The 13,398-nt window shown below is 39.1% G+C and overlaps 1 protein-coding gene across 1 annotated transcript in view; it reads left to right on the top strand.

Annotated features, from left to right (window-relative positions):
* Window positions 1–710: 710 nt before the first annotated feature.
* Window positions 711–13,398, top strand: part of unc5da (unc-5 netrin receptor Da) — a gene marked incomplete at its 5' end in the record, with an annotated part of 250,470 nt that continues 237,782 nt past the window's right edge. The window contains one exon of the mRNA XM_081390218.1: window positions 711–801. Within this exon, the coding sequence (XP_081246344.1) occupies window positions 711–801 (91 nt within the window). The remainder of the gene's footprint in view (window positions 802–13,398) is intronic.

Here is a 13,398-nt window from a genome sequence, read left to right as displayed (position 1 = left end):
CAAAGTAGGAATATATTTTTGTAACATTGTAAATTCTTATTTATTCTTGACATAGCAATCAATTCATTTTGATGGGGGCCCCTTCACAAAGTTCTTTGAAACATTTTTCGTTGTAGGAGACAAAATATAAGAACTGGGTATTTTTTGTCTGAAATGTAAATAACTATATAGATTACGTTTTTATAGACTAACACTCTTGCTCATGTGATATTGCTTAAGTAAACATCCATTCTTCAGATTATGCACGAGAGACGTCACCGCCTCTGCTCCGGTGTGCAGCGTTGCTCTCATCTCAGTGGCCCCCAGTAGCCCGACACGATCTGTGATGAAATCAGTGTAACACAACCAGCTGTTCATATGTCATCTCGAATTCACCCGATATCTGACATGTATGCTCATGTATCATCTCCTACTCAGGCACATCCGGTCACTTCGCAGCGCATTCGAGCAGCAGGGTGAAGGACAGCCGCTGCGCTCCCTCCGCCCTCAATCACCCTCCGCTATTGGCCAGCGCGCACCGGCTTCATTATTCCAGTCTCACGGATGCGCGAGACACTCACTCAGCGCGCGGATGAGAGAGATTCACTTTGGGTTTATCGCTACGGGAGGGACCTGTTACTGAAGCCACTGGAACGCACGGCACATGCATGAGAGCGGCACTTGCGAGCGGCTCCCCGGTTTAGTTGGGGACGCAGGAGAGAAGCGCAGTGATGATGGGACGCTTTGGGAAGAAGGGACGATACTCCTGCTTTGGCGTCCTCGCGGTCCTGGTTCTCCTGCTGCCCTATGCGATGGCTAGAGGTAAGAGAACTTAACTGTTTACGAAAGCCTAACGATATACTTTTATAGCCCCACATATAGCTGTCCTGAAGAGTTCGTGGACTCTGAAGCTTCGTCGTATGAATATATTTGCTCTGGGTGATGGTCTATAATGACTGTATATTATGTTTTTTTTAAAGCAAGGGCAAGGCACGACTGTTCCAATTTCAATTGGACTTTGGAATGGAGAATGTGTAGTAGATGCTAATTTACGTAAAACTCCCTACACGGCACGCATGTAAGCAATGCTCTCAGTCTCATCACTGTGCCAAACGCTTGAATAGGCATAAGCGACTGTAAAATCGAGTGCCGATGCAAAGGGAAATTTGCGCGCAATGCATCTAGTAAATGTCGGTAAAAATTATGAAATATCAGCTGTCTGGAAACCTTCTCATCATTTCGGTTTGAATGAAGCTTGTTTATTGGAGTGAGCATACCAAGCGTGCGTGCCACGAGATGCTCAACTAGCGCAACAGGCATGAAAGGCGCGCTGGTTCTACACCCGTCGCGCTCTTGATTGAAAAGCGCGTAACACTTTAATGAACAGTTATTTGTGTGTTTTATAAATTTATTTATTATTGCTTAAATTACAAACCACTACGTGAATTAAGTGCGTACTTACTGTAAGTACGCTGCTGCTTAAATAGTTTGACTGTAAAATATTATAGTTTTGGAACTAAATAGTCACTTTCGGACGCTTTAAGTAGGCTATATTGTATTTTATTTCGATAGTTATTTATTCTTATTTTTTATCGGGTATTTACATGAGGGCGTTTTGTAACATTTTATGTTGTTTAGGTCATGGCTATTTCATTATTGAAGTGTCATAGTGTTACTTTGTTTTTTTATTAGACATGGCTCATGGAAAGTAGGATACAATTTTACTCATGTAATAGTTTAGCTCTTGTGTATAATTATACTTACAAAAAAGCAGTTTTAAGTTGGCATATTTACTATTTAACAGTACAGTAACGTTGTCACTGTATTTTTGTAATGGTGAGCTTCTGGCAACAGCTACCATTTTTGTCTTTGCCATTTAACAGTTTTTTAATGTTTCAGCATGCAAATTTTAGTGTAATGTGTGACTTAAAATCATGTGTTGGTGTCCTATCGTACTTTCATCAAGATTATTGTTGCATGTTCTTTTAAACGAAAGCAGAAGCAAGGCAGCAATTATCTTATGTTAAGAGTCATTGATTCTTAGTGAAGAGGTGGACAGTGCACCCAGACACACAGTACAATAACTATCATTAAGATGTTCAACCAAGATAGATTAATTGGATGTTTATAAACAAGTGTCCAATTAGCATTTCGTTAATTGCCCGTGCGTTTTTTTCCCTCCTTCCGAATTAAGAGATCCTATGTGTGGCACCTGCAATTTGAAGTGATGCACTTAAAATAAATCTGATGATATGGATTGGACAATTTGAGGTTGATAGTCTTGTTATTAGTCAGGAGTGCTGTTATTATCTGAGGCACCCCTAAGGGCCACTTTTGAGATCCGTTTTGTGTATCCGTTCATATAGGCTCGCTGAGAGATTGAGATTGGGTTTATTCATATGAATCTGTGATTTTGTAGTTCATTCATCATCCATTTATATCCTGGTTTGTTTGATATGCGATAAGAAGAGGTGCATTTAAAGTGTTGAATCCTAAAGATATGACTTTGAATCTGCATCAAATTCTGTAAATTTAATCAATACAGAACTTTTTCATTTCTCAGTTCTTTCTCATTGTGTATCGTAAAATCCTCTGATGTTTTCTGCCGAGAAACATCTGACCTCCTGATTGTATCGTCCCGTATGATAAACTATTTGAAAGTTCATTAGCAAATTAGCCCTCAGGATTTGAACCTCCTCCTTTCCTTAAACTATGGAAATCAGCTTGAACCGGCCTAACATTCATGATTAATGAGTTCTCCTCACCAGCATTAAGATGGTATTGCATAAGATATATCCGTTCCTCTCGGAGATACTGCTTTGTTGGTTCATTCAGAGAATTCATTAATATGCAAATGAAATCGTGTCATTAAAATATCCAATCATCTGTCATGTTCACTTACACCGCCTCAAGCGCTCACATCATCTATTGTTTCACATCCACACTCAGAAATGCTCCGTACCTGTCAGAAAGAAGCTGTTATTGAAAACCATAAACAAACCCAAACTATTACGCCATTTGCCACATTGCCTGTGGTCAGAGCGTTAAATGTCATTTTCCTTTAATGTACTGTGTTTTTGTTTGTTTTTTTTTTTAATAAAGTTGATGTGAGACACAGAACAGAAATGTTGCCCTGGGCAGTAGTAGATGGAGATGTAACTGTGCCCGATTCAGTGATAGAGGCGCACATGGTAATGAGTTCGTGTAGCTTTTGAAGTCTCCAGAGAGGTTCTCTGATGGCATGAGTTATGAATAAAGGCAGCGTGTTCCATCTGAACATAGGCAATGTTTAATTTACCATCCAGTATCTTTAGACAGACTCTCACAGTATGCTTTTTGACATCTGTGCACATATGAAGGAGAACCCTGATTCAAATCTGCAACGTAGGACATATTGTGAATGTTGTGTATCAGCTACATGATTGAGTTTGAGCAATAGAACATTACTCAGGATATCTGTTAACGATGATGCATTGCAGTGTCTACAAGTATCTCGTACTGTAACGGCAAGGCATACATTTCCCAGAATGCATCATTGATGTCCCCGGTGAAATGTTCTGAGAGCTTGTCATGAACCTGGTTGTTGGAGAGTATATGAGAGTGAGCGAGTGGAAAGGGCCAGGTCTGCTCATCCTCAGGGACTGGGAATGGAGCTGGATCAGAAGATGCTTGTTAGGATGATGGAATCCTCTTGTCATTTGTCATAGGTGTAACATGGAACGCCAGCCCTTTTCCATTTCCCTGGATTTTCAATACAAGGATAAGAAGCTTGTGCAGTATTTATGCATATGTGTGAACAGGTGTTTGTGTTATTTCCCTCAGAGGATTGTGATTTGCTGTATAGTCTGTATGTTCAGCGTTTGCCGGTAAAACCCAACAAAGGTCACATTTAACCTTTCAAACACTCATAAATTTGCCAAAAGGAGGGAGGATCTTCATAACCACATACATTTTCAATAACATGAGCGCAGCAGGGGTGGGTCCCGGTGGAGGCTGAGTTTGAGATTTTTGTGTTTGCTTGCATAATTTCCGTTTGAGAGTTATTTTTGTCAATGTTTATCCTACATTCTATACTGTCAGACAATCCAGGTTTTCTGAATGTGGGTACTTAATTGGAGTTTCGTCATTTTAGTGACAGGATCAAAAATAAACCCTCTCAAAGTGGCAAATATGAGTAAAGGTAAATTTAACCGCAACGCAAATTGTACAAATGGTAGTTTGGCCAGTGTTGATGTAAGTGATGTGAACAATTCACATCGAACACACATATAAATATAGAAAACATAATTGATTGCTGCATCTTGTGTCTTCTAACAGCTTTTACTTCAGCTGAACATTTTCCATCTGATGTTTATCTCAGATGCCTAAAGGTTTTTTTTTTTTTTCTTCAGGACTCCATGTGGTGACACATATGTGGAACATTCCTCACATTAAGCCACCAAAACGGAAATATGAGGAACAAAATAATGATGTACTGTATCTTCATGCTTTTAGGTCCATTGCAGTTTCACAGAGAAATAGACTGACTCATCTCGGGTGACACAATGACTTGCGCTGCTTGTTACTAATATTGAAGGAAAAACAGCCAATTATAAAAATAAATAATTAAATTGTTATGGCTAAATGATCATTTTGGACCCTGTGTACTTAACAATAACACCATTGCCCTTTTGGGTTGTGGAAGGTTGATGGGCCAAAATAGCAAATGTCCTGTGAAAGCATAAAATGTGGCCATCTCAAAAACATTACCTTACCTTCCAGTTTCATTTAGCCATATGGATATTTGTGTAGCTCTGAAAGTATCGCCACTCAATTTTCCTGGCACCACAGTTCCTTTTCCCAAGTGGCCTTGTTTTCCGTTTCTCCATCTTCATTTGTGTCTCCTCAGAGTGCTTTTGAGAGAGTACTGAATGAAGAGACTTTGAGATTGCTGTCCTTCCTCCATTGACCCTGGGATTCACCACAATGGCATAACTCGCACCATTAACCGTGAAATCTTGAGAATGAGTGCATTCCTTTCTCTTCCTCTGCCTTTATCTTTTCAGCATGCACACATACCTCTCCAGGTACTCTAAATGTTTTGGACTATCCTCCATATAATAATTTTCCAGGAAGGAAAAGATTATCAATAAATACAGTATCAATAGGCAGTTAGTTAGGGCGTAAAATGATGGTGCCAAAGGAATAAGAAGGGGAAAGTGTATTATCTGGTCATTTAAAATAATCTTTTGGGTTCTGCTGCATTCTGACCCAATTCAAAATCTTGCTGATTTGTGTTTTTTACAGTTGGCAATGCAATAATGACAAATTAACAGGCACTCACACAAACACACACGCACTGTAATGACTGTTTGATGGATAACATCAACCTCTATGCAGTAATCACACAAATGTAAACTAGTTTAATGTATTCTCCCCTCATTACCCCACTGTGACAGATGTCTGCTATTGGTCATTGTATTTGAAAAATGATCCGACAAGTCTCTTTGATGTAAATCGATACTGCTCCCAAATATGAATATTTCATGTTTTAATAATCAATTGCAACATTGACAGAGATGTAAGAGCTTGTCTGTAATAAAATATAATGCAATTTAATCTCGGAGGTTGCGTTGGCTGTGCTGTCATTGAGCAGTGTTCTGATTGGCCCGTGGGCAGTATTGATCACTGTGAGACAGGCAACATGAGCAAGCAAAACTAGTTGAACGAGCTTGTCCCTTTTTTCATTTGTGCATGAATCGTTATGTATCGTCTTTGGAATGTGATACTATCTTGTGACATTTCATAAAATACTGTGTAAAGAATATATCAGTGGCATTTTTACAATAGTTGTAGGTACTGAAGCTTACATTGGGTGAACATGGGGTAGATCCATTACTTTAAAGGCACAATATGTAACTTTTTTGCTTTAAAAATAGCAAAAATCACTATATCTATGTTATATATATATATTTTAGTTGTGTACTTACATTATCCCGACTGTTTCCAACAACTTTCAAACCAGGAGAAATTTGTAATTTAATTCGAGAAACGTCCCGTTTCTTTATTTCCGTTTTGTCACCACCAATGCCGTCATATCCGCGTTGTCCCTGGTTTCCGCTTGTGCTGCCATGGCAACCAGAGCTATGAACCAGAGCCCTCTGATAGTAACCAAAGCGACTGACGCGGACAACTTTGTAATTCGCAATGTCTATTTGCACGCTGTTGTTGTTTCGTTCAAACATTATGGACCATGGCAAGCAGACTTTGGATAAAAAAAGGAGAACTAAAACGAGAATCAATATCAGCGCGGTGTTTTCGAGATGCCTAGAGCTCCCATAGACAGTATATAAACGAGAGCTCCACGTCCGAGACTTCGACCGCTCCTACATGTACTTTATTAAACAGGTGAGCACATTTACATAAAACTAATCAATGTTTTATAGTTCAGCAATGATAAAATGTCAGAATATGATCTGTATGTTATTCTAATGTTGATCTAGCTTACTGCTAGTCTCATACAGACAAACTAACACATACATTTCAACACATTCAAATGCAGTTTAGTGTGATAGTGTAATGTTAGACCAGGTGAAACAGCGCTGCGTTACCTCACAAGTTTAATTTGTCTAATAAACTGACCTGTGAGTTGTAATTCTGCACTCGCGTGTAGTTCGGTAGAATGAAATGTCCGTATTCCTTTTATAGCCGCGGGACTCGCGTCGCGTGTGGAGCTGATAGCTGTCTCTTAGCAATCCCGAACTGCTTCATATCACAGTCATGATAAAAACATAGATGTATTCAGTCATCCATAAACTTTATTAGATCGGTCGGCTTGACGTTGACGACAAGATCCATAATTCTTAGCAAATGTTGTGTCATCAATCTACGCCTTTGTTATTGTAAATAGGTTAGCGACCCCTAGTGGCGAAAAATGCCATACTGTACGTTTAATGCTTTAGAAATGGCCTTCCTGACTGACAAGACTAGTTTAGACTAGAATGAATTTCCTTGCTGGCCCAGCCTGGTTTATGCTGGTTAAATGCAGGTTTATGCTGGTTAGACACTTTTTTATGTTAGCTAAACGCAGGTTTATATTGGTTAGCTGCTGATTTTTGCTATTAGATGCTGCTTTATGCTGGTTAAATGCTGATTTATGCTGTAAGGTGCAGGTTAAGTGTTGGTTTATTTTGGTTAGATGATGGTTTATCTGAGGGACCTTGGCAGTCAGAACCACTGTTAAGAATATTTCCTTCAGACATTTCACACATATGGAAGCTTGTGTCCGCCACAAAATAAAACAATTGAAAAGATAATTGCGACTTTTTATCTCACAATTGCGAGTTTATATCTCGCAATTCAAACTTATTTTCTCACAATTGTGAGATGTAAACTCACAATTGCGAGTTATAAAGTCCAATTTTGAGGGAAAAAAGACAATTTTTCTCAGAATTGCACGTTTATATCTCACAATTCTGACTTTATAACTCGCAATTGCGAGTTTATATGGGTTTAAGATGTAAACTCGCAGTTGCGAGAAAAAAGTCAGAATTGTGAGATAAAAAGTCCCAATTACCTTTTTTATTTTTCTTCTGTGGCGGAAACAAGTTTCCTCATATCAAACATTAATACACTCATTAAATATTCAGTTTTGGTCACAAGTCATAAGTCTACAAGATGTTTTTCGTATTTGTACAAAAAATTGCTTTTTGTGGTTCTTGTGCACAATTCCCTGATATGTACTGTGCAGTGAATCTGCCCACTGTTCTGACAGAAAGCCTCCAGCTACTGCAAGTTCTTTGGTTTTCCCAGTGTGCTCTGCATATTTGAGCTCTCATCACTAGCTTGGTGAAATTGAGGTCCAGTTTTGCCATTTAGGACAAATAAGGCACTCACAAACAACTTCACATCACAAAAATAGTCAACAAATTCAATTTGAAGCAGGATAATTGTTCTATCGGCTTGTTGAATGTACTTAAATATCAGTTATTCTTCAGCACAGTGCAAAATAAAAATAAAACAGCTAAATAATACAAAATATTTAGCAGATTTTGCCTGTCAAATGTTAACTTATGAGCACAGCTGTACCATCATGATCTAATATTCACTCATAGCCTTGAATTTCATTAAAACTATAGCCCTTTTTTAAATAATGAATGTGTCACTATATAATATGATTCGATCTTCTTTCTCATTTCATACATATGTTCTTGAGGCCACTCATAGGATGTGCTCTGTGTACCGTGACCAACGGAGGAGAGTGCCACGTTCTTATGTGCATGCATTTTTCATTCTCACACACACACACACACACACACACACACACATACACACACACGCACGCACGCAGGCCGTGTACAGTGAAGGGCTCGCTTCGTCTGCATGTTGATGTATGGTCAGCAGTGTCGGTGTAAAAATCTGCTGGTGCTTCACGCCTCTGTGACTCACTGCTTGTAAAAGAGCCGGAGAGCTGCACAAACCAGGTGTTTTGTGAAAAACACTCACACTCACAGCACAGAGCCAGCTAGAAACAGACACTTTTTTTCCCTCACATACTGTTTTTCCTCTCAATGAAAAGTAGTTAATTTTCTTTACAGCCCTTTTAACTTCAGTGTGGGTTTAAAATATTGTCCTCATTAGATTTCGGGTTGCCTCCCACTGTGGAATTGCAAATGTTCCTCGGAAGCACATTGTCTTCTCAATCTTGTTTGAGAATAGTAGAGAAAAATGCTTTTTGCTCACTGCAATTTTACTCTTTTAGGAATTTGATTGGACTTTAATTTTTCGGGGGCACATTAAGAAATATCCAATTGATTGAATGAGCTCTTTGCTGGGCAGGACACAGCTGGGAAGTGTGATGTTTTGGTACCATATCAATTGTTTTTATTTATTTATTTAATTTTTTGTTTATCAGATGATATACTGACTAACAGTGGTCACTATTGGATAATTAATTCTGCATTCTCATTTCCCCTATTTTTAGATAGGGGGAGTAACTTTGCCATCATCTAATGCTCAGAAAAGTAATTAAGTATTAATAACATTGTTAAATGTAATCTTTAGTAAATCTCAAAATAAATGTTTTCATACTGTACATTATAATGTTGTGAACTTGTGATGCTATGAACGATTTTAGTTTTTAGTGTTTTATTTTATTGTAGACAAATTAGTGTAAATTGTATATATCGACCATTTATTTCAATCTAAATATTAAAAAAATAAATAATGCTTGACTTTTAAATTCAACAAAGAAGTAATATTGATTTGTAAAAACTAAATTAGTATATACATGACTTTTGTATGTAGATATATTTTTTACTAAACTAATTTCTTACTACTGTTCCACTGGCTGCTCGCATTATATTTTAGCTTTTGTGCTTAAATAATCACCATAGTTGTCGTCTTGTTCTTTCAAGTTAAGGTGTTTCTGTGCTACATCCAAATTCTGTGTGGTAATCCAATGCTTTGTTTTCTGTCGGTTTTGATTTCTGTGCCACTTTTTCCGTCAAACACACCATTACAGGTGTATAGTATATATTGTTGTTGTGCTCCCTCAAACACAATAGTGAAACTGTCAATGAGCCTGAGCTTTAGCACCTTAAGCAGTTAGCGGTTAGCACAGCTTGCTACAGCGCAGAGGGTTCCCTGAATGCTGCACACCTAGTGTGTGATTCAACAGGGCTAAGTGGTTGACATCACATATACTTGTTCCTGCACCTTACTATTCCTCTCTGATAGCCTACTATACGTACACACTCTCTCTCTCAAGGTCTCACTCTTTGTCCTCCCATCCATCACTTCACACACATATTATACTTTAATATTCCGCTTTCTATAAATTTCTGTTCTGTCTTCACGTTCCCCCTCTGTCCTGCCCTTTCTTCACAAATCTCGGCTCTTTCACACACACTTATGACCCGTGGGAGAGAAAACCCAGGCGAATAAAAAAAAAAAATACTTCATGGTCACACATCAGGACACCGGATGGCTGCAGTATGATAATCTGGCATTAACAAATGAAAATGACGACCCTGAGACTGGGTGGCTCACTGTGGCCGATGCACCTGTGGTCAGCGCAGTCTTTTATTTTCCAATTAGCGAAAGAAAGGTGAGACGAAGCCTGCCAGGGTCTCTCTCGTCAAGAAAATGTGCGGTCTCCCGCTTTAGCTGTTCCTTCCGCTCCCTCATATAATTCCGTTCTGCGATTTACATGCAAATGAGAGCAAATGACTATTCATTCAGAAGTGAAATTGGGAATGTGCATGCTAATGCTAAGAGACCACCATCATAATCTTTGTTCCCCATGTTACTTGACGCATCAACGGGATGTGAGTATTTTCCTCCAGTGCAAAGAAATAAAATGCCACTTTAACTTTAAAAGCACAATAACAAACAGTGACAGAAATCATAGGTACAGGATGACATTGGAAGAAAAAGATCTACCACTCCGCTAATCGTTACCCACAATTTCTCATCTCTCTCTCACTCTCTCTCTCTCTCTCTCTCTCTCTCTCTCTCTCTCTCTCTCTCTCTCTCGCTCTCTCTCCCTCTCCCATTCTGCAACGCATTGGGTAATTCAGCCTGAGAATGACACAAGTGATTGCAATCTCACCATCCATGAAACAACATGAATGCTGCCTAATCATACTTCATATGTATATTAAGTGTGTTTATGTGCGTGCTTCAGATTTATTTGATCTATTCATATAGGTGCTCTAAGGAATTTGGCAATGATCATTGTGTTGAGTGTATTTCTATATCATCATTTGGACAGTGCAGGTCAAAGGTCATGCCACATAAAGCAATGTCTATGCAGTGAGTCTATGCTTGGATGTATATTATTAAGGCAAGCAGGAGGAGAAGAAAACGCAGCAAAGCGCGATAAACGCTGTCATTTTCATCTCTTGTTTAAAAGCGGATGCCTGCTTTTTGGGGACGCAATTGTGTGAAACAGTTCTGGGAGGTAACCATACCCTACTATTTTGATGACAGGCTCAGGCATTTCAGAATGGCCAAACCAACATTTGAGATGCTGTGCAAAAATTGGCTAACTGGTTAGTCCAGTTATTCTATAACATCCTCTGTTGTGACATAGTCATGAGTTTTTTGTTGAGCATCTTGAAATTTATTTGGGTTATAAATGTTGGCTAAATAATTTCTGAAAAAGAAGTTATCCACCTCAGTTGTAAAAAATGTATTTGTAAAAGATAAAAGTAAAAAGAGAAAAAATATCTAAAATGAAAATATATTTTTAATAAAATATATTTCATAGAATAAAATATAAAAAATGATTACTTTGCACTAATTCTGTGGGCCCTATTTTAACGATCTAAGCGCATGGTCTAAAGCGCACGGCGCAAGTCAGAATCCACTTTTTCTAGTTTAACGACGGGAAAAATGGTCGGTGCACCCTGCGCATGGTCTAAAAGGGTTGCCCCTTTTCTCTTAATGAGTAATGGGTGTGTTTTGGGTGCAATAAACCAATCAGAGTCTCATCTCCCATTCCCTTTAAAAGCCAGTTGCGCTCGCGCCATGGCGGATTGCTATTTACATGGCGGAATTTGCAAGCGGAAAACGGATCTGCTCGTGTGCGAGGTTAAAGTGCGCCTGCAGGCCATCTACGGGACAAAGTGTACATGCGTTGTGGACCCGCCTATAGGCACACATTACTAACGCGACTTTAAACCAGGTTTCAGTTGGTCAGTGGCGCAGTCTATTTCAGTTGCCTCAAAATAGCAATGAGCCAATGTTTTCAGACCAGCACGCCCATGGGCGCACAAATGGGTGCAAATGCATTTGCTGTTTAAACAACGTGGCGCAGGACCTGAAAATGATAACTGCGTCGGGCTGAAACTTGCAAAAAACACTTGCGTCGCGCCTGGCGGGCTCTATGTCACCAATATTTTTTTTTTTAAACAGATAAATGCAAAATATAATTTAATAATATAATATAATTAATCTGTATACATATGACTGTTTTCATTTTTTTTTTCAAAACCATATTTTACATATTTTCAGTGTCTTACGCCATGAACACTGGGTTTTAGGATGGTTAAAGGTATAGCGGAGGATCTTTCCGAATTTTAGATAAGAACCGCCCTCTCCACTTTTTGAAAAAATGCACATGCGCAACACACTACATGCTCCCGAGAGGGAACGCCTATTAAACGTGTGCGAGGTTCTCCTCGTGCACGCTCTGTTTACAAGTTGCTGTCGGCATCACTCAAGATACAAGATTACTTTCCAAAAGAAGATTTGCACTTTTTCACCAAATAGCATGCCAAACTTTACATGTCGAGTAGAAACTTCGCGACTGAGGCATCAGTGGGAAGCCCAACCTGTGTTTTCAGCGCACGCCATCGTGTGAAACAATCTCCCAAAAACACTCTGATCTTGTTTCTCTCTTCTGAGGCCTTTCTCTTCTTCTCATACAGTTCGTACAAACTTTTTCTCTTGCGAGCCTCAGACATTTTCAAAGGACCCGGTGAAACGGCGAGCTTCAATGAATGGCTTAAACCGTAACTCTAGCTCACCACCACACATAAACACCTGAAAGTGCGCATGCGCAGAAAGCGAAAACTAAGGGACGAGCACGTACGACGGCCTTACGTTACATATCACCAGAATGATTGACACTTAGGTGGACCAATAGTTTACACTACCCACCCGGAAAAAGAAAATCCTCCGCTATACCTTTAAGTAAGAAGTAGTTTATTTTTATGTATTTTTTTTCCCCCCTAAAAATATATTGTATAAAATCCCCACTCTCTATGCCAGCATTTTGCTCTTTGAGCGGTGTACCCAGGCTACCTGGCTGCATCACCGCAATGCTCAGCATGCATATTTTATAAGAGTTTTTACAACTGAGTGATGAGGTTGCCTTCCATGTCAAATAGCCATCGGTAGTAGCTCACTCTGTTCTGTGCAGCTGTCAGATTGGTAAGAGGTCTAAGTCAGTGTGAACGCAAGTGGGAGAGGGGGTTTCATCAGTTGCATGCTTCAAAGCAAGCCGAATGCAGGAAGAGACCTTCGTGTTTAGATTACTCTTTAAATTTCTAAACAGCACACCTGCATCACCCGAGGCCACAATGACCTTGGATGTTCTGTTCAAGTTTGAAATGTGTTTGAAACCTGTCATGCTCACAATATCAAAAATTTGTTTAAACCTTTAATGATCACAGTTGCTTCCATGCATGCATATCAAGTTTTATTTATTTAAATAGATTAATGATTCACAAAGTCGATTCTAGAGAAATTTCAGAAGCATTTGCATTTCATTGCTGCCTTAATAATATACCTACTGTACATCCAAGCATAGACCCACAGTGGGGCTCCAAAGCTCACTGTTCGCTGTAAATTGATTTATATGGCATGACCTTTGACCTGCACTGTCCAAGTGATATTGTTCTTATTACTCAGAATGACATTGTAAATGTTTCT

Source organism: Scardinius erythrophthalmus (genome assembly GCF_964197995.2).
Source record: "Scardinius erythrophthalmus genome assembly, chromosome: 17".
NCBI lineage: Eukaryota > Metazoa > Chordata > Actinopteri > Cypriniformes > Leuciscidae > Scardinius > Scardinius erythrophthalmus.
This window is presented reverse-complemented; position numbering and strand designations above follow the sequence as displayed.